The following is a 22,634-nucleotide window of genomic DNA, read 5'->3' as shown; positions in this document are numbered from 1 at the left end:
AGCCTCCAATTTTTCACTCACAACTCTGACAATGCCGAAACCGAATTTTCTGGATAACGGGGGGAGGAAACACTCAAGCTCCGCCGTGAGGGTATGACGCGAAAGCGTTAATGGGTCAATGCCCATTATATGCAGAGGTGGTCATTCTCTACTTAACATTCAAAGATCCGTGAAGTTCTCACAACTGGCGCAGCGGTGTCGCGGTTGAGCAATGCGCCACTGCCCCGGCAAGCGGCAGTGAGAGAGAGAAAAACCCTTTAATGAAAAACGGAGAATTTAGCCGGCGTTTAAAGCCATTGGCATGTTACTCTGCATGGGGAAGGGAATTAAAAACAATTTCTAAATTATCGCCTCACATAGCTGTCCCAAACACAGCCACCAGCGGGGCTTGTGAGACCCAGGACTGCCACGTACCACGGTGAACAGTTTGCTGACAATCCTGTGGGCAGGTTGTGATGATGCCACAAGGTCACATTACCAATGTAGTCAACCTGCCACCTACAGAGGTCGCCTAGGTCAGCTTCACTACCGGCAGGTCACTTTTGGAAGCGATATTAGTTTGAGAAGCTCAAATGGAAAGAAAGTAGTCAGACATTTTCCGCCAGAAGGCAATGCAAATGTGGGTGCAAAGTAGTTGGCGGTCAATAGTGGACAACTTGCTCTCGCCTGGAAGCTATACCTGGAAGTGAGGGCATAAAAACAGCCAGTGGCTTCATAGGCGCACTTGAACGAAGGTAATGATATCGTGGTTCGAAACCTACTGGACAGTCAACTTGCCGGCTTTCAGGACAAAACTGAAGAGTAAGGCAAGGAAAGTGCGTGATGTCCAGGTGACTCTAGTGTAGAAATATATGTAAATCAGATGCAGGCAACACTTCATATGTCGCCCACAGCACCGGTTCCTAGTGGGAGCAACTCTGGACTAGTTTGCGACCTTGTGTGGGACCATTTGCTGTGAGACTAGCTACATGAACAGTCACCTTAATTCCGTAATGCAGGTCATGCAATCAGAGCCATGCACCACGGACTCCTTTATTGGGAAAAGCTTTCACGCTTTAACCACACCTTCGTCTAAAATACTGATAAGGTTACCTCAGTGCAAGCGGGACAGACTTTACCACATAAGACCGCCGTAACCATAAGAGACGAGGACGCTCGTGGGCTAAATTCTATGCTGCCAAGTAATTTACTCTTTACTGTTGAAGAGCAAATGCATGCATTATGTAGAACTTCTTAAATGTCTTTCTATCACTACTTGCTTTCCATTTGAGCTTCTCAAACCAATATCACTTTGTGGCTTTAAAATACATGCATTATGTAGAGTAAATGCCATTCAGAGTTCATGTCATGTAGAAATCCTCAAAAGCGAGGCGATAATTCATAAATTGTTAGAATTACCATTGCCATGCCTCGCGGCAGAGGTCCGGTGTCGGTCTCTCCCGAGCCAACTACATAGGGCTCGCCAGAAACTGCAGTGACGTATGTGCCATTATCCAAGGCACAAACAAACAAGCATTTGTGGGCAGAGCCTGATCCCAGCCTGTAGGCCTGTATCTTAATTTTTTTTTCTGGCTCACCCCGCTGAGCGAACTGAGAGGGAAACTGCAGCGGTCAGTTTTTAACTGTCGATATCAATCGTGTTACGTAAGCAAGATTGAAATTTTTAACAGCAGGTAGATGGGCGATTCTGTCTAGCACTTTTTCTTAACCTCAGCGCACACTGTTCCAGCGGCCGCTTAAATGTTTACAGTAGAAAATGAGCGCAACATAGTTCACATTAAAAAAAAATTTGAGGCTTATCAAGGTTAAGCCCCAGTGGATGCGAAGCATGTGACGTCACATAACGCGTGATGCAGCGATGGTGGCGCCGCCGCCGCGTCGCGCGCGACGGCGCGAACCGAAGCGTGGAGGCCTCCGCCGGGCGACGTCCGACGGCGCGATATGAGGCCCCATCTGCAGCCGGTGTGACGTCATCACGTGACGTCAAATCATGTGATCTCACTACAAGGTCAATGGTGGCCACCGCCGGGAGGCGATCGACGGCGCGATATGAGGCCCCATCTGCAGCCGGTGTGACGTCATCACGTGACGTCATGTCACGTGACCTACTTGAAGGTCACTTGAAGGTCAATGGTTGCCACCGCCGGGAGGCGACCGACGGCGCGATATGAGGCCCCATCTGCAGCCGGTGTGACGTCATGTCACGTGACCCCACTTCAGGGTCAGTGGTGGCCACCGCCGGGCGTCGCGCGAAGGCCCGAAACCTACGTTAATATGCTTCGCATAATAATGGAAGAAAACGTTTGGCTTCATTTGTGCTCTGCAGGGGACACTGCAGACCTTGCGCTTGTCGCCACCAGAGTTGAGCATCATGAGTTGTTCCTGGACGGCCGAGGACCAGTGACACATTGCCTGTGGCACTTACGACCACGGATGAACTGAAAAACTGATAAGCGTGGTGTCTCTACAACGCTTATGAGGCACCCAGAATCACAGAAAAAAAAAGTGCAAGGATACGGGAGCAAAAGGAACAATAAAACACAAATGCCAACCATCTAGTGAAAGCAGCCGATACCCTGACCACATTGCCATCACTGTTGCAGAGAGGTGCCTCATAAAAACTAAAGAAATGAAGGAAAAGGAACCGTTTTTAGTGATTTTGTAGATTAAAGGAGTATAGACACCTAAATTTTGCAAATGTGTTTTGTTCTTTGCAACGATGTGTAAGGCATTATTACACATTGATTACCACGTGTTATTCTCCTACAGGCACTAAATAATTTATAATCGGATTTATTTCTCATGCTGTTTCGGTTGCAACAGCCGAACGATGACTGTGACTTAAAAGAGTGGTACATGAAGTATGAAAAAACAACATAATCGCTGCTTCTACATTCATTGTCATTCCGCCTCTTCAGGAAGACTGGTTTCAGCACTGTGGTGAATTAAATGATGAAGCAGCGATTATATCGCAGTCTTTCCATGACTCACGTTGCATATAACCATAATTTGACGTCACAGCTATCTTTCAGTTGTCGAAACCGAAACGGCGTGACAGAAAAATTCAATTATAAATCATTTAGCAGTCGCAGGCGAATACCACATGACGATTCATGCACAGTAGTGTTCTCCACGTCATTGGAGAGAAAAAAACATGCCACCAAAATTCCACCAATTTGCCACCAATTTTGAAGCATAAAGAGCAGTTTGCTGCAAGGCCTGTGAAAGTTGTCTTCACAGCTCCAGTAAACCTAAAAGGTACGTGCGAGGCAGTCAACCTGCCTCTGGACACTGCTTTGCAGTTGCAAGAATGAAAACTTAAACGCACACTTCAGGCAACTCCATCCAACGTTTTCCTTTGAAGAAACAATTCTATGGCCCTTTCTGCCTACGATGATGTTTACTTGTAAAATGGGCCAGTGATGGCAAGATGGGCATTTCTTCCAGCTTTTTCTACTTCATAAAATATGCGTTTACATTGAAGGTAGCATCTTTGCATTTGGCAAGTGGTTGCCTAACCATACAGGCCAACTTCAATTTGTCTCGAGTGTCCCATATGGGGATGGAAGTGCATAGTTTTTCATTGAATATCCGTTTTCTTCTCTTTGAAATCATGCACAACTTACAAGACTTCCATACACATAGATCACCACGTGGATTTTGTCAGCGGCTGAAAAAGTACTGCAATTGAATTTCGTCTGCCGTGCAGCTTGTTTTGGATTGGTGGATATGACAGCAGTAAGTTTTAAGAGGGGACACTGGTCTTATACCTTTTTTCCTTACTTTTAGTACAATCTTGATGAAACTATGCCCCTGCTCAGTTTTTATACAGATTTTAACTCGAAAATCACCTTTTCATAAATTAGTTAGTTCCTAAGATAATTCATTTTAATTACTCGATCATTAGTACCAAGGCGCAAAAAACTGCTCAATAAAATATGTTTAATTCATGGCTGCATAGTACGGTGAGTAAAAAGTGCAACAATCAAAGCCATTTTTTTCATTTTGCCCTCATTAGTAACTTTACAGCACTTGGAATATCAACATTCAAGGTGTGAAAATAGTGCACCAATAAACTATGCAAAATTATAAATTTTTAAAGCGGGATTGAAAAATTTTGATTCGACTATAGCCCCCGCTGTGCCTTCAGCTTCCCTTAGCAAACAATACGACATCTCTATCTGTCCTAGATGTTGAGATATCGACATGCTAAGACAGCCAGATGTCCAAAATTTTCATGCTATTAAATCGTCTGCTCCTGCATAAATTCAGCGTACATGATGATCTGAAATTTAATATCATGGTCAAAATACTAATTTCCTGAAGGGAAAGAACTGGAAGAGTTGGAGAATAATGGTTGTGGATACCACAAATTTCATTTTTAGAAAATCATTCGTTGGTCATTTTTTGGTCTCAAAGACCAGTGTCTCCCCCTCGAGTCCTACGAGGCCTACAAAAACTGCAGCATATTAGCTGTTTGGTCACTTGCTGTTATTTTGCCTCCTGAGACAGGCTAGCATAAGAGTTAAAGTGAATTAGAACAACAAAACTGCTAAACCAAAACTAGACTGGAGTCATTTACTGGCCATAGGTGAATTCCACGCGCTAGCATGCACCATCAGCAAGCATGTGCGTGCGTGAGCAGCTTGGGGAGCATCACTTCAGGGCTGTTCGTATAGCTTCAGGTCCCAGGAGAGGACTGCGAGACATGCATGTGTGCACAGCAAACCTCACAAGGTTAAAGGGCAACTGCAGCACTTTTCTGAGAATTTCGCGATATTCAAGGATTCAAATCTATGTAGGCTGTAGGTAAAGCATGCCAAGTGTTTTTGCACTAACATTTAAAATAGTGACGTAATAGACGATTGAATTTTGCACTTCTCCTCAATGCACCGGAGGAATGCAGCAAAACTCAGCGTGACGTCACGGAAGGTACGGTTTCAAATTACCGCTGTCGTCAGCCACACCCTGCCCCGACGCGTTAGACGCTGCCAAACAACTCTCGGCAGGGTTCGCCTTCGGTGGCATTGGTTCTTTTTCCTTCACAGCAGGCGTTCGTGCGTTGGAAATGTACCGATACCTTCGATGACGTCATCGTGCGCCCCCCACTTGGCGTTGTGCGCTGCAGAGAAGCTTGAAGGGCGTCCAGATTTTAATCTGCGATGAACTCGCTATTTCAAGTGCTAGCCCAAAAAGACTTCGCATGCTTTACCTGCAAGTTTTACACATTCCACCCTCTTAAGCTCGTTAATTTCTAAAACCTATGCAGTTTCCCTTTAAGCAATCCTTCAGACCTTCCATGTGTTGAGCAGAGGACATGGCATGAAACATGCATAAGCATCTCTTTGAAACCGTTCCATGTAAGAAAGCATGCCTGCTGAGCAAGTTGTTGTTGGTGGCTCTTTATTGTTAAGAAAAATGAGCATATGGGAGGAACAGATGTTGCAAGTTGCTGCACCTGCCATCGCAGCAATGTGAAGCACCTGAGCTGCGGCTAGCGGGAATAAAAGGACAGGGGGACGGAAAGAAAGGGGGGAGCAACAGATAGTAAAAAAGGATAGGGGTAGGGTGGCAATATACACTAGTATGTACAAATACAGGACATTGCTGAGCAAGAAATGAGAATGAAAATAGGTTCTCACACAGGGTAACCAGTTCCTTAACCATGATCAGCATTTTTTCTTGCTTTTATTTGCAATTTTCGCACTTTGTGCATTTAAGCAGCAAGAAGCGAAAACAGTTATTTAAAGGAAGATGAAAAGGGCAAGAGCTGTTAAAGTGAACAGCTGACGATAGTGCTCAGCACATGTGCACTACCATATTTACTCTCGTAATGAACCTCCCTTTTTTTCCCCGAAAAAAGACATCAATTTGGGATGAGCATTCCAAGATTCAACAGATTTTTTATGCGAGAGATTTCTGCTCATAACCACGAATCTCCCCTCGTGCATTCATCAGTCAGTCATCAATAAAAGCTCACAGTCTACGAGTCTGGTTCCCTGTGCTCATGTAACCGGTATTTAGCTTCGTTCGTTTAAAAAGGTGCTTGCTTTATCATCGCGCAATCCATCAATTTTGTGGTGGCTGACGGCACCAGCCAATCTTGGTGGATAAAGAACATGCTGAACGCCGGTCCTACAGGTCAAGTGCGCGTTTTGTACGAGAAGTTAAATAAAAAGTAAATTTTCAACAACAAAAGTGGGAGAGGGTTGGGGTTCATTATGCAAGTGGGTCTATTACGAGAGTAACTAAGGTACTATACTACATTGTTTTGCTTTCATGTTGAGCCATTCTAGAGATCAATACAGCACTTTTCACCGTGTTTTCTAGACAAGCTTCTTAATTTTCCTTACCTCACTCTCATTTTCAACTGCAGAACTGAGGTGTAGCAAGTTGTAGTCCCCAGCTACGTATGTGCTCAGTGATATAAAAAGAAAAAACAAAATAGGAACAGACACACGTGCAAAAGAATGCCCGTGGTTTATTAACTTCGGCATGTCCAGCATTACAACAAAGTTCTAAAGAGCAGTCCCAAAAGAGGAGAGAATAATTTACATAATGACCAGTATGTACACAGGTTCTGGAAGATGGCACACCCTTACGTAGCCCAGCCTCTCCCTCCCTCATGTTTCACAAGTAGAAGAAAATGACGAACACCCGCAAAGCAATGCAGTCGTTTTCTCTTTTTGTCCACAGTCTCTTCTAGAGTTCGATGCGCTCCTTGCCCTTGTCCTCAGGCTCCAACTCAACGTCACTAAGGTCAATGTCCTCTGGCTCCTCCATCTGAAATAACAAATGCTTCAATCACCCACAACAAGCAAAACGAGGAATACTGCCATTTACAGTAGCCGACCGATATTTCGAACTTCAATAATTCGGACTAGCGCGATATTTTGGACTTCGCTGAGGAACCGTTGCGCACCTCATAGAAACAGGTACATTTTCACGACCGATATTTCGGACTTTGCAGAGCCTAAAAGTTCGAATTTTCGGACTAAAATAGACGCCAACAATATTGTGGTGATCGTTTTTCAACCTAAAGTTTGTTATTTCGACGTAATATAGACATGAGCGGGCATCACTGTCACTACCAACACGTTTGCCACCACCGTGATAGGCGCCATCTTGGATTTAAATGGAATTGGCTCAGCGGGCGCAATCGGACTAGCTTGGATAGGCTTGGCTATTTTTGTTCTCCATGGTTGCCATTCGAGATAATGAGATGCTCTCCACTGCCATTGAGATGGCCTACAAAGGGCAAAGCCGGTTTTTCACAGAAAAGCTTATTTTTTTAAGTTCATGGATTTTTCGGACTGTTCGATTATTCGGACCATTTTTCAGGTCCCGCGCGAGTCCGAAAAATCGGTCGGCAACTGTACATGGTACACCTGCCACAGTCCTGCACTGCACAAAAGTATCCTGCCCTTTCTAACCACGCCGTAACAACATTTCAAGCTCTTCTTTCCAAATGCATGGCTACTCTGCAATAGGCCAGATACACATCAGCAAGACATCGCTTCGAAAAACAAGGGGTATGAACTATGAACATGGCAAAGAGAGCTGCGATTTACAATGGACTCTTGACTATGACAGTCCTGGCAAATGAAACCTTCAGCCACGCCACAGAATACAAACATCCACGTACTGAAACGCTAAGCAAACAGAAAGAGAACCGAAGAACTGCCACCATACCTTCGCATCCTTGCCATCCCAAGGCTCAACTTCGACCACCTCGGGAAGCTTGGCGCCCTTCACAGGCACACTCGAGCCACGCCCAACGGCCACCTCGCGGAGGAATTCGTTGATGCCGTCGTAGCTGAAGGAGCCGCGGAGGAGTGAGTATTTCATCTTGCGGCTGTTGAGCACAGCCAGCGCGGGGTAGCCGAAGCCGCCGATCTCCAGGGCCTCCTCCAGCTTGGGCTGTGCCATGGCTTCGGACCAGAGCCACCCCCATCGGTTGCGCTTGTACTTCTCGCCGAGGCGCTTGAGGACGTCGAGGTAGCCCTGGCGGCACTCCGACTGGCAGTCGTAGATGTGCGGAAGGACGCTGATGACGCAGAGCTGGCTCTCCTCGCACACGTCCTTCAGCGCAGACTCCTTGGTCACCTGCAGGACGAGAACAGGAAGACGTGAAACCACAAGAAGTTTCAAGAGTGGCTGCAGGTACTAAAAACCAGCCTTCAAAACATGCAAACTAAACTGAAAAGGGCCAGAAAGTACCATATTGTCTAGTGTATAAATTTTCGGTGGTCTGTCTTGTAAAACAATGAAACATATGCAACCAAAAATGATGCATCATCTTTTGCTGTGCCGAGTAACTTTGTTAGAAAATAAAAGTGACGTACAAAAGAGGAAAAAAAGCTGAGTCACAGTTACAAAATGTATCTCACCATGGCCAGAGTGAATTTGGCAGCTGCCACATCCAGGAAAAAAAGAAGGTTATTGCACTAGTGCTAATGAAAAAAATTGGCCCTGCCTTGCATGCGATAATGATTACGCACAAAAATATGCAGCCCATGAGGGATGCCTGTGACAGAGATACTCCAGTGGTTTGTTTTTGTTGAATTTTAAATTGCCGTATATATGCCACATATATGAGTCGACTCCCCAATCCGCAAGACTCTTCAACAACAAAAAAAAAAGTGAACTCACATAGCCTTATATTTGGAGTCCAAATTAAAGATGGCAGCTTTTCGGGAAAAAACACCGACTTACACGCTGCAGTACACGGTAAATATTTCTTCCATGTTCTCCGCATTTTTACTTTGTCTTGACCTGTCCAGGATAAGAGTTTTTCAAACCCCTCCCCCTCCACACACCCTACAATCTGCAACATTAAGGTAATTCTGTGCTTGCCAACTCAACCCAGCAGTCCCCCCCTATCCACAATCCCACCCAATGGGTAGCCATGCTGTCCAGCTTGGACCTGGCTGGCAGCAGCCACTGCAGGAGCCCTAGACCGAATGCCCCTTCTAGATACGGCAAACTTCTTGTCGAACAGAGTGAATGTTTTACACCGCCATCACCAGATGAGACGCTGGAAGACGTGTCGTGCTGTCAGAGCCAGAAATCATTCACTGGACTGAAAGGGTAAGCCAGCCACCTAGAGAACCCAGGAACAGCCTGCTACCCAGTAACAGCCCTTCCTAGAATGGATTAAGGTCTCATCATCCAGCTGTACATCCACTTCACTCCCAACTTAAGTCAACACATACACCTATACATGTGAGAAACAAATCCCTGAAGGCAATACCGTATTTGCCCCTAGTGCAAAAACAATTGCAAAGATACAATACAGCTTAACGCTGTTATAAGAGGCATGGCTAAAAGAGATGTTAGGGGATAAGAGGCATTTTTAGAGTACACTTGGTTAGCCGCCCTATCTCTCCCATTTAAGTGGACCTCTTTTGTTACAGTGTACTGAGGACGCTCAGTAATCAAGGAAAGTTCCTTTAAATTTGACCAACAATATCGCTTGTAGTGGACACATCTCAAATTGCGGAACTTGTCTTCAACTCTGCGGATGCGACGCCCACTGTTATACTGCAACCAACAAGCCTCCACTAGAAGCCCAATGCGCGCGCATACAATTTCGGTGCCGCACTGATATAGCTGCCTCACGCTGCCGCCGCTTACGGACTGGTAGACCGGCGAATTTACAGTAAAGACCTAGGCGAATTCATGGCGGGACAGGAGATGAACGAGACAAGTCCGTTTCCCAAGGCAACGGGAGCAAACTAGGGTGAGGAGACGCGTGCCCAATTTTAGAAAATTCCCGCAAAAATTCCCCATATGGAACACGCCTGCTGTGAAAACAACCAGAGACAAATTCTTCTATGTTTCCAAGTAGACCGATGTTGAATATACCAGTGCACTACTTCTTGTAGACTTGACTCGCGACTCACCTGAACCAGCTCTGGGGCCGGGGCACTCTCGGCAGCCTTGTCATTAGCCCACTGGATGATGTCGTCAGCCGTGCGGCCGCCATTGTACTCTTCCGCCGAGTGGCGGTCCTTCTTGCCAGCAGGGAAGAATTTGATGGTCGGGTAGCCCTTGACCTGAACGCAGAGAGGCCCCACATACACAGGCTCAATGCGGCGTCTTTGCCAGATCCACAGATGCAACAGTACACACAAACAAAAAAAGGCAAACCTCTCTCTTCCCATCGTCACTAATGCATGGTAAAATGAAGAAAAGCAGAACAAGAAATTTCACTTTATCCGGGAGTAGATTTGCTGCTGAAGGCAGGCATGCCATACCTAGCAGGGCAATAAGAATTCAAGAATGGCTTTGAGGTAAATACGAGTGAACAATCACAAGGGATACACTACGTTTATTTCCACGACACAAAAATCTGAAAATCGCAAGTGAAGCAACAAAAAAATGCTGAAAAGGATATTCAGTATGGGCAGCTACTTGCCAAATGACAGAAAATTAGTTCCCTAGTGTTGTGGGAGTTGTTTAGCGGTGCTACAGTGGAATAATTTATGTCCACTTATTTTGAACATTTGGTTTATTCAAACCGACACTCTCCCCTAGGCAGCAAGCCATCTACTCACGTTCGCCCCAACTTGAACTGCACACATTGGAACAAATCATCCATCCCCTCCTCCTATTCTGAATAATCGAGAGTCAGTTATATTCTTACATTTCAAACAACAAAACTTGAGTTTAAATATAAAAACTAGCCCGAAAGAAGGCAAGCCTTGCGCGGTGCAGGTCAAATATAGGTGAAACTAGTACGAGCAAAAAAATAAAGCGCAACGAAGCAACACGCCAAGAACTGACGCGGTGCACATCCAAACCAGCCTAATTAGAAACGTTTAAAATCTTTTGGTTCTGGCTATACACATCGCAAGGTTAAGGTTGACAGACAGCGGCTGTGCATTTGGCGCTGTTGTTCAATCCTTCTACATACTTTGCACCGACTACTTTGATCTGCTCGTGCATTAATGCCGGCTGTTACGTACCCGAGTTCTACGTTTTCCCAGCTGTTATGCTGCTGTGGACCAGTCCCACTGTATCTCCCACAGAAACCCATGCAATACAGACTCTGCTGTTATATCAACTGTGGAAGCATTCCTCCATGATACATGGCACCCCACAATGGCCTGTGCAATGAATGCCAGGAGGCAACGCAACCTTTAGGACACCTTAGCTTCGCACGACTAGGTTTATGGTTTATGAGTGCTTAATGTCCCAAAGCGACTCAGGTTATGAGGGACGCCGTAGTGGAGAATTCCAGAAATTTCATCCACCTGGGGTTCTTTGGCTTGCACTGACATCGCACAGTACACGGGCTCTAGAATTTTGCCTCCATAGAAATTCGAATGCCGCGGCCGGGATTGAACCAGTGTGCGTTGGGACAGCAGATGAGCACCATAACCACTGAGCCACCGCGGTGGCCATTATGAGAATGTAGTGATTGAGCTAGTTTATGTACTCTCCTCAGACGGTGTTTCAGAGCCCGTTTAAGGACAAAGCAAATGCAGGCTGAATTCTGCGAGCACTAGAAAAGGAGCTATTCAGAACTTGTGCTAAGATATGTTAAAGGATTTCACGTAAAGATATCGTTAATAAATGTCTTCGTATTCAACAGCGTTACTCAACATTAACATTTTTTTCAAATGGGACCCTTGGCTCATGCATTTTCTCGGATATCAGGCTTTTTTCCCCCTCGTTTCTAAAAACATGTCAATGAGGTTCTGCTGTACATTTCCTGGTACAGTTTTTGTCCATGGTCTCACGAAATACACATGGAGAAAAGAAGCAATGGCAAGCCAGGAGTGCACACTCGCCCAACTGCCATTTCACTAACTTGGCACATGAGTGAGCACGCATTGAGAGACGTCTTCTGGAAACCCAGATCTGACCCAACAAGAAGATAGATAGCAACTGGCCAGCCGAAGTGAACGTCCAACTTGTTTGAGGTTAATTGCATATTGAGCCTCAAATAACTTCACTGCTATTTTCGCTAACAAAGAGCCCTCACTGCACTTCACACCTGAAATGTTAGTGCACCATTATTTAATCTAAATAAATAAATAAGCATCTTCCATGTTCTTCGCATTCTTAATTTATCCTGAACTGTCTGGACAAGCAAGTTTCTCAATATCCCTTCCTCCCTGAGAAAGCTTCTCAATCTCCCTTCCTCCACACACACCCTTTACAATCGATAGGATTACGGTTACCAGACAGACGCTGGAAGATGTGTCGTGCTGTCAGAGCCAGAAATCATTCACTGGACCGAAAGGGCAAGCCAGCCACCCAGAGAACCCGGGAACGGCCAGCTACCCATTGACAGCCCATCCTAGAATGGATTAAGGTCTCATCATCCAGCTGTACCTCTCTGCAAGGAATGCAGCGTTGGCCAAGAATCATCAATACAAGCCAAAGTATGCTCTGGGACAGGACTGCTTCATGCTGAAGATGCAGCACGGCATATGACAGAGTTATCATAAAAGGATGTTGTGCACGTGCTGGTACTGGTGTTCGGTGGCCAGCAGTGATCAAAGCAGCGAGTTTACTTCGCTCGTGTCTAGACAGTGTTATCAGATTGCCACTCCAGGACAATCTCAATGAGCTGAGTTATGAGCAAGCTTTCTAAACTTCGCGAAGCTTCGCTGTATGTGGAGGTTACACCGGAAGTATAGAGGGAAAACTGCTACGTAAGACTTACGTCGTACTGGGAGGCCAGACCCTGGTGCATGGTGGCATCCACGGCCCCCAGCTTGACCTTGCCCTTGAGCTCGGTGGCCGCCTTGGCCCAGTGCGGGGCCAGGTTCTTGCAGTGGCCGCACCAGGGGGCAAAGAACTCCACCAGCCAGAGGTCCTCACTGTTCAGCACCAGCTCCTCAAAGTTGCTGTCGTCCAGCTCAACCACGTCACTCTGCAATACCCACGCCCAGGAAAAAGAAGAGCATTAAAGCCAGTGCACTAAAAGAAGTTACGGCATAACAATCTTTTTGCATCCTTTGGTTACAGACTATCAAAATTCTCTGCACTGGTGCCTCGTGGGCCGCTGCTACATCACGTCACTGTCTAAGAGTACTCAGCACACACAGTTGATCATCAGATGAAAAAAAAATTCACTGCGCTGTCTAAGACACTCCCTTTCCCTTTCAGGGGTGGATCTGTAGGAGACTCATGGAAGGGGTGGTTGAGTGGGAGGGGTATTTTCACAACCCATTACTTGGTCTTGGCCCACAAAATGGGGCCAGTGCAGTTTTCGCACAGAAAATTTCTAAACTGGGGGGAGGAGTCACCCCTCCCTCCCCAGTCTCGCACTAAATCTCTCCCAGTTCCTTATCACACTGTCTATACTCGGCGCTGCTAATGTCTGCTGTGAAGACAGACAACTGGCCTCAACATGCTAACTCAGAGGTTACTTTCGGTTGCTTACTTTAACAACTTCCGTGAATATCGTACAGTAAAGAAGACTTGTGGCATCCTGCAAGACATTCACGTGAAAGATTTACTTAAGAAATCCAAAAGAAGTTCGTCAGCCTGTGCAGCTTGCAAGTGTGCTGTCTTGAGCAGATGACATGCCTCCATTGCAAGTAGTTTTAACTATAAATACCGTACATTGTCATCACATTTAACCTCACCACTATAGAAGTCATTTGTATTATCTGTAACTGTAGCGATACAAACCCAGAACACAGACTCCAAATGGCGTGAATAGCAGTGGCAAATAGCGTTTGCGTTCTGCACAGTTTGTACTCTCACACAATGTCAGGACCACAGCAATTAACTGCCAACGTCACTGTCATCAAAACAATGGCATACTCCATAGTATTGGCAAGTGCAGGCTGCCACTTGTAAACACAATAGCCATTTTTGTTTGAAACGAGTAGAAAATTTGGAGAACCAGTCAGGTTAGCAAGTCTATGAGCACACAGGTGAACAATTTTCACTGTTAACTGTGTAGGGAAAAGATTAAATTTAGTTTGCTTCATAAAACCTTGGTTAAGCATATCACCGCAAGAAAAACCATGCATGGGGCTAGCAGTTTTCATATCATAAGCTGAAGTAACACAAGTCAAGTGCCACAGATTAAGCCACTGACAGAGAACTGAAAATGCTTCGCTTTATCGAAAATGGCGCTGAAGCCATATTCCTTGTCACGGAGTTCTACTATGCCCTGTTACAAACGGTACTGTTACAAAATGAACATACTTCAATGTAGAACGTAGCACTGTGACTCGGGAATGGCAGACTTCGCTAATACATCAATAAATGTGAGATCTATTAAAAGAACAATAAGGACCTATTGAAGTTTGCCTGTATCACTAGAAACAGAGTTTTATACGCTAGGAAGAGCAAAAAAAATGACGTAGACTCCCACTGGTCGTTTTCACAAGCTAATGTTTGATGAAGAGAACGTTCTTTCTAGACTACACCACCATTCCACTTACAAGCTCTGATCACCGAGTCCCTTTCATTACCAACCTCATGAGTTCGAAACGAGTTGAGAGAGGAAAAGAATAAATTTTTCACACTTAAATCCAATTTTCTCAGTAATAAATGTGCCTTTTCTTTCTAACAAACATTGACATAGCTACAAAAGGACAAACCATCGATTTTTACTACGAACCGAAATTAAATAGTTGTACTCTGCGCATGTTAAAGCGTCAACTGCAATAGACAGCAGCTCGCAAACAGCATACCTTGCCACCGCTGCCGCCACTGGAGGTGCGCTTCCCAAGCCTCTGATCTACAAGCTTGCGGGCCTCCTGAAGTGCGGCCGACGCAACACCGTCGGCTGTGCGTGGTCCGCTGTAGTCTATGGGGCTGTGCTTGTTGGCACCGAAGATCTTGACCGTGGGGAAACCCCGGACGCCGTACTGGCCTCCCAGTGACTTGTCCTTGTCAGCATCCACGGCGCCCACCTTGACTAGGCCCTGGGCAAACGAGAGCAGGGAACACGTCAGAAACACCGGGCCAGTGCGGACTTTTTCCGTAGCGATAAAAACCAATTTTTCTTGCGTCTTAATTCTACACAGCACAAAAGGCTCGTTTTAGAGCATAACTACAGCGCACTGCAGAGCAGTCCGAAAGACACATGTAAGCAGCGTCCGGGTTTCACACATGGTGATGATGTCTATGTAACCCAGTAATCTGTACGGCATTAATAACATCCTCTGCTTCACAAAGTACCACTCGCACATTCAAGACTAAGCACTAAATAAGCACAAAGCAGTTAAACTTCTCCTTATCAGATTCAGCACGCTTCAACTTCACATGTTCTGGCTGGTTCTCGATAAATTACAAAACTCGATCAACAGAGGTGGTCTGTGTACTGAATACCCAGACCTCCATTAGACGTATTTTCTTATCACTGGCCAACTGTGAACAACTAAAACTAGAAAACAAAGGAGTACAACTCAGAGAAATTTTGCACACTAAGTGAAATATGCACGACCCATAAACGTGGCAAATACGCTTGTGTGTTGTAAATTAAGCCACATGCTAAAGGGCCTCTCATAAGAGTCCTTTTTGTCATTTGGGGGCTTTTTTGGTGCATAGGTTCTAAATAGCTAGCCACCAGAGCCAAGGAAAAAACTGCTGCTGAGATCAAGAAATTAACCTCTGCTAAATGTTCCAAAGCAGCTCTGCTTCCAGCAGAGTTGCTTTTTTTCAAAATAGGTGACAAAGGCAGCCAAGTCAAACAAAAGTAACATTTTAAGCACTTTATGGTTTGTGGGGTTTAATAACCCAAAGCGACTCAGGCTATGAGGGAAGCCATAGCAAAGGGCTCCGGAAATTTTGAACACCTGGGGTTCTTTAAAGCGCACTGACATCACACAATACATGGGACTCTAGCATTTCACCTCCATCGCAATGCAACCACCACGGCCTGGATCGAACCCGCGTCTTTTGGGTCAGCAGCCGAGCGCCATAACCACTGAGCTATCGCAACAGCTATTTTAAGAACTCCGTATTTTGCTAACTGTGCAAGTACCAACAATAAATGGTATTAACAAAGCATACCATTACAAAGTAAACACACCTCTCTTTCCAAAAAGCTCAAAGCTGCTTTTCTGTTGCAAGCAGAAGGGACATAGCGATCACGCTAACACCGAGAAACTGCCAAAGCTACAGCCAGCGTGGGGCCTCCGTTTTTTGTAAGTAAAACTAACTAGGAGCAGCAATGCATCATAACCAAACTAAAAATGGCATCACAGCCATTTTCCACTTTATACCATGTAACATAATGCACCAAATGGTCTTTGCAGGAATACCGATGCCCGTAGAACAGTGAAGACAAACTATACATCAAGATTGCAGTACCTTGAACATGGAAATGTTGAGAGTAAAACCACAGTGTGCAAAGTTGTTTCCCCAGGATTGTCTGCCGCGAGTTATAAGCAGCAGTGGTAGCAGCGGAATGTCCGCAAGAAAGTTCGACCAAAGATGCTACAGGCTGTGTTTCTGTAGTGCTGTCAGAGCCAGTATTCATTCCCTAGGGCTGAAAAGGGAGCCTGCCGTTCCAGAGAACCCGGAAGCAGCAGGCCACCCAGGCACAGCCCTTCCTAGAATGGATTAAGGTCTCATCATCCAGCTCTGCTACAGCCCAGCGTTCAGCCTAACCATTTGGCAAGAATTAGTTAAAAGGACGCAGCCAAAACCTTACAATTAAGGTTTGGTTTTATGGGGTTTAACGTCCCAAAGCGACTCAGGCTATGAGAGACACCGTAGTGGAGGGCTCCAGAAATTTCGACCAGGTTCTTTAACGTGCACTGACATCACACAGTACACAGGCCTCTAAAATTTCGCCTCCATCGAAATTTAGCCGCCGCGGCCATTATCGAACCCGCGTCTTTCGGGCCAGCAGCCGAGTGCCATAACCACTCGGCCACAAGAAACAGACTGAAATATGTTTCGACGAAGAAACCACTTCCAGTGCAAGCAAGTAAACACTAAACAAGTGAGTGCCGCAAAAGCTTGGTGAAGAATGGAACTTTCTTTAAAGCACACAAAAACATGAAAATACTGTCTCTGACAAAAGCTTGCCTTTCAATGATGCCTCCAATGCAATACAGACCTTGTCATGCGAAGGAAGTATATAATAGATTAAAAAATTACTGTAGAAAATAAACAGATGACCTGCTTTCAGGACGCAACAAGAAGCACGAATGAAGCCTCACTCCACTGTGTACCGATGACAAGCACAATAACCGACAGATCAAAGTCAGCACCAAACCAAACTAGTGGCTTCATCTAGCCTTAAGACAGCAAACCTCTGCTGCATAGCCTTTACACAGGCTTTTCCTCTAAGCAAATGCTTTAACAGCAGCAGAAGCGACAACAGGAGCGAATTTTTTTGTTTGCAAAGAACTCGAGAACTTCAAACGATAAATCCTTTACACATCCGCCTTCTTTGAATCTTAACGAAGGCACAGCTCTTCATATTCCAATCTCTCAAGATGGTGTAGGTTTTGCTGGCAAAGGGTGGCTGGCCTTGCTCAAGTTTATGGTAGAGCAGAGACATTTTGTCTTGGGAGAATTTGTAGCACGCTATAGACCGCTTCTTCCCCCGCCCCTCCAACATCTTACGCATGTCGCATAAGCAACAACGGAACAACAACCAGGAACGTACCTTAAGTGCGGAAGCCGCCTTGGCGAACTCCGGAGCAAAAGACTGGCAGTGACCACACCTGGAATAAGATGAAGCACACCAAAGTTTAGCAAAGTGCAATTACGCTGATTTGCTTGCTACAATACGAGTGTGGACAATGACAATGGCATTCCAGTTGAAGCCATTTTTGACAACACCTTCATTTCCCCACTTGCAGGTGCATCCAAGATTTTGAATAGACTTGAAGTGCCTCGTAATATCAATGCTTAATATCATGTGAGTGAAGTTATTATTATTATACACCAGGTTAACTGCCATCAACACCATGCTAAAAGAGCGAATAAGCAAAAGCGACCAAACAAGATGGAGCTTCAAGCACAATTCATGCTGTGGTAAAACTACTGAAAGTCAAACATTAGCCAGCTACTAAGTCTAATGACCACCACTGGCCCTCAATTCACGGAGGCCAAGCAATCAAGATCAAGAAAATTCTATGAACGATAAGGAAAGATATTGAACTCTTGAGACCTCATCTAAAGCCTCAAAGATGTCAACTTTGGGGGTAAAGATAAAGTAACCTCGAGCGTGAACTTTGTGTCTAGCACTGCTGACAGAAACTAGAGCCACACTGCTGCTGCTTGGCATGAATTATTAAGTGACACACTTTTCATTCCCCTGCCACACAAAACAGACATCCATTGGCAACCTGAGAGCTTGCCAGCTGCACAGCCTATGACTTAAACATACGTGGATGAAACAAAAAAAAAAATCCTCACAGTTCGAGAGCTCAATATGAGTTATACACCTGTCGCACGGGCAATTTCAAAGACTATCAAGTCAAGAACCTTCAAGGTTATTAATCAGTATCGAAAGACGAAGGAGTTGTGCAGCTGCAACACGACAAAACTCTGTCGCCATCGAGAGTTTCCACCATCTTGCAGCAAGGCATTACGGCGCTACTGTCACCGTCAATGATATTGCAGGCATGTTAGCAATGGCTAGCAATTAAAAGTTTATTAACCCAAAGCATTTTTTAAAAAGTTTATTCAATACAGTAATACTAATCACTCTTGAAACAAACTCCGTTTCCTTGAACAAGCTGTAGTAGCACTCGTGTATACTTTTGAGGAAGCTGGTGTTGGTTTGCTTTTGCATCACTCACAACAATGGTATTAAGCTTGCTGCAGTGTTTTGTAGCAGCACGCCCTGTCTTTTCTTCTGCAAAACGAGTAGTGCATTGTAAAATGCCATGTTTTTTTCGGAGACGATGCTGAAGTGATGTTATTCCCCAGCCCATTGCTGTGTGTACTCCACTCCCAAGAGTGCTCGCAGCTTCCCCCCCCCCCCCCCCCCCCCCCCCCCCCAAAGGCCATCGAGATCTCAATAGTTCTGCAGTGCTCCATTGAGAGAGAGAGACTTTAATGAATAAAGGAGAAGTCATGCTCCACTGACTAATACTAGTGTTGCCTCGATGGCCATTGAGCCACCCTTGTAATAGCACTCGATTGGCCTTTGAGTCAACGTTCAAGGGCTTTTGAAATGACTGAAGAGGGGGGCATTCAACACAACTCAACGAAGCATACATTAATGCAAAGCCTGCGAGGAAGTACACTGAAAAACCTGCATGCCAAAGCTACTCAGGCTATGAGCGACGCCTTAGTGGAGGGCTTCGGATAATTTCGACCACCTGGGGTATTTTTAACGTGCACTGACATCGCACAGCACACGGGCCTTCAGCATTTCGCCTTCATCAAAATACAACTGCAATGGCCGAGATCAAACTAGTGTCTTTTGGCCATGCCACGTCCATGCCATGTCCAACGGCCATGCCACATGCAGGTCAAGCTCTAGGTACATCGCATGGCCTCAAAGATGAGACCTTCTATACTGGGCAACGGCGAAAGGAAAGGTACTGGTATGGAGCCTCCGTAACTGTGTCACTCCGACAACAGTTTGCCCGCACGGTGGCCACCTCGCACACTGCTCTGTTTTTTGCCCTGTTGCTGAAGCTGGCGCCATCTATGGAAGCCTCTTGGAACCGGACACGCCACAAAGACTCAAAATCAAAGTAACTTTCTTCCATGACCCTCCAACTTTAAAAATGCACACTGTGTTAGATCTGCCTTAAAAAACAAGTGTTGCCATTATATAATACGTTTTAAGAGGAACTAATAACTGCAACCAAGGACTATGCTCACTGCATAAGAAGAGGAGTGCTTCGGCTCTGAATCTTTGGCTCCACTGCCAAGAAAAGTTGTCGAAGAGTGTAGCCATGCGCAATCTCATCTCCACAAGCTTTGGATCGGGTTTGCTGATATGCCAGCGCAAGTCATCTCTGGTACTCAAGAAAATATACAGGAGAAACTTTTTTTTCAGTGCAACATGAAGAGACAATGTGATACATAACAAGTGCTGGCATCAAGACTATATATATTGCGCAGTGATTTCTTGCACTCAGCAGTTACAGAAGCATGAAGCAATTAGAATCGTGCCTCACCAAGGTGCGTAGAACTCCACAACCCAGACTTCATCGCTGTCGATTACCCTGTTCTTGAAGTTTGCTGGGGAAAGATCCACAACCTCCGTGTTGGGACCATACATGCCCAGGGCCACAGAGCAGAGGGCTGGCAACACCGCAAGAAGCGCTAGAAAATACATGAGAAGAAAAAAAAAAACGAGTTGATTACTTCAACTGTAAAATATAAAAGGAAATGAGAATCGTGGGGGTTTAATGTCCCAAAGTGACATATGGACTACAAAGGACGCCGGGCTCTGGAATAATTTCGATGATCTGGGGTTCTTCAAAGGATGGGATTGAACCCGGGCCCTCAAGCTCAACAGCCGAGCACCGAAACTACTGAGCCACTGCAATGAGGCCAAAATATGAAAGGATAAACACACATACTATTCAGTAGCAAAGCCCAATCAATGACACACTAAAATATGGTATCTACAAAATTTTTTCGCACCAAATTACACTGGGCAATGAGTTGATATAAGTTGATATAATGTGCATTTACGGCTTTCATGAGTTGAAAAAGACCAGCGATGCCTCTTTACTCAAAAAGACCAGCGAGAAAAATGATGGCCTGGGCACAGAAGCTACATTCTTTGATACTTGAGGTACTTCCAGAACAAGCAAGTTGAAAGCACAAAAAGGCAGTGTTAAACTATGAAATGCTAACCACACTTCAAATCTCCCATACAGCTATTTACTTTATAGCAGCCAGCCAGTTTTCCAAGACCTCTGCCAGCAGGAAATGTGCTTCATTTTTTTTTGTTCTGCCTTTTCACGAAGTCTACAGTAGCAGAACTTGTCAGCATTAAGGCCGTACAGGGTATAAAGCTCAGGCAGGTTCTTTATGACGTGTGAATGGCTTGCCCTTTCAGCTATGGCCAGAAAATCTAGCTGAAAACAGAACCATTGCTTGGTGACATTACATCTTGCAACGTGTCTGCTCTCAGACATTTATGAAAGCCCCTTCAACCCACATCCTAAGAGCAATAAGGTAGCATTAAGATTACGGCCTTTCTCACAAATACTCATCGATGAAGTTTCTGGCAGTTTGATAGGGCCTGTACACAATTTATATATAAACAAAGAAAAAACCAAGTTTAAAGCTGAACTTTATGCAATACCTGCATGAGCTGACACACTAAATCGCCAAAGCACAAGAAATGCTCAAGGCCGCACTCGAAACAGGACTCCTACCATGAACGCCGTTATCGGTCATTTCATGCCCCGCCTATCATGAAACAGCTCAAGGTTATCGGAGAGCGACAGTTTCGCGGCTTATGCGCCCAGGACAATAAGCTCGCTGTTTTCAAGACAACAAACGCTCTGCGAAGCGAGATACACAACGATCGGAGATTATTTGGCTATTTCTGTCCCTCTTTTAGCTTGCAGTAAGGATACAACTGAAACTTGCTACACGTGGCACTCGGTGCAACATGTAATAGTCATCAGGGCCACGTTTGCTCGGTGTTAAGCCCTTGTATTCTACTTTAAAGGTAAAGACGTAACTAATAGTACACGCAATACTGGAGAACGCTGCTCTGTTCACATGGCACAAATCTCCATATATGGCAACACCAGTGGGCAGTGACACCACCTGTTCGGGTCCGCCGACCGACAGAAGAACGACCGTCAAATCTTTGCGTTACATCATGTAAAGTTAAGTTTACACAACGAAGCACGCAACGACGGCAATAAACAGCTGCAAACTATCCGCGGGAGTGGCCTCGAGAAGCGTGATATCGTAGCTTGCAAGTGCATGAGACACATAGCTTGAGTAAGCTACACTGGAGTTCGCGCCACGTCGAAGCAAAATTACTTTCCTCACATAGCTGCAGTGCCAGATCAGCAATGAAGACCTGTATTAACTAAGCGTTGAGATTATGACCACTGCACGCTGTCGTGTCACAACGATGGCAGCCCTGCTACACAGCGGCAGATTTTCTCGCCGCATAAAACGATCTCCGTTAATGTGAAGAAATAATCTTACCGAGCGCCATGGTGACCTTGTGAAATAAATTACTTTTTGGTGAAGTTTCAGGACAACAGCACGGCTCAGACTTGACGGATGGACGAAAATGACGAAGAGCCACGCATTTAGACCGGCGGTGTTTAAAACCACACAAGAGCTCGTGGCTGATGGTGATTGGCTGCCCGGCGGCCTACGAGCTGACAAAGCCATAGCACAAAGCAAGTTAGAAAGAACGGAAAAAGAAAACTTAAGACCAAGAAAAACCGTACGCTAAAAAAAACAGTAGCTCTTGTTTAACACTTCAGCTTATTATGAAGTAAAATCAATCGATACGTCCTACGTTGTGTGGCGAAGCTTTATATTGCGTGTAGGTCCCGGCAGATGACAGCACAACCACTTAAAAAGTATTTGGGCGGGCCTTTTCAAAAGCTGAAAGATGGAGGAGGGACGAGGGAAACCTGTGATCACTTTCAAGCATTAATATTCCCAAGACCGCGCTATAAAAGCCGACTTGTGAACAAAATTGAGCCCGTGAGCGAGCACGCGTATTAAAAAAAAATTACCGA

The 22,634-nt window shown here is 45.4% G+C and overlaps 2 protein-coding genes across 2 annotated transcripts in view; one reads left to right on the top strand and one right to left on the bottom strand.

Moving 5' to 3' along the window:
* The window catches only part of LOC149370657 (putative thiopurine S-methyltransferase), a 31,269-nt gene extending 28,827 nt beyond the window's left edge, over positions 1-2,442 (top strand). Inside the window, exon 8 of the mRNA XM_089578302.1 lies at positions 2,327-2,442. Within this exon, the coding sequence (XP_089434428.1) occupies positions 2,327-2,442 (116 nt within the window). The remainder of the gene's footprint in view (positions 1-2,326) is intronic.
* Positions 2,443-6,461: 4,019 nt separating this feature from the next.
* On the bottom strand, positions 6,462-22,247 carry CaBP1 (Protein disulfide-isomerase A6 homolog CaBP1). Its single transcript, XM_089562647.1, has 8 exons — positions 22,087-22,247; positions 20,079-20,226; positions 17,603-17,660; positions 14,670-14,903; positions 12,680-12,889; positions 9,906-10,058; positions 7,693-8,106; positions 6,462-6,783 (listed from the first exon to the last, which is right to left on the bottom strand). Exons 1-8 carry the CDS (start codon positions 22,094-22,096, stop codon positions 6,703-6,705), a joined length of 1,308 nt encoding a protein of 435 aa, XP_089418773.1. The 5' UTR covers positions 22,097-22,247; the 3' UTR covers positions 6,462-6,702.
* Positions 22,248-22,634: the final 387 nt, after the last annotated feature.

Source organism: Amblyomma mixtum, chromosome 1 (assembly GCF_055824585.1).
Source record: "Amblyomma mixtum isolate Tamu chromosome 1, ASM5582458v1, whole genome shotgun sequence".
Classification (NCBI taxonomy): Eukaryota; Metazoa; Arthropoda; class Arachnida; order Ixodida; family Ixodidae; genus Amblyomma; species Amblyomma mixtum.
Note: the sequence above shows the minus strand (reverse complement) of the source record. Positions and strands in the feature narration are given on the sequence as shown.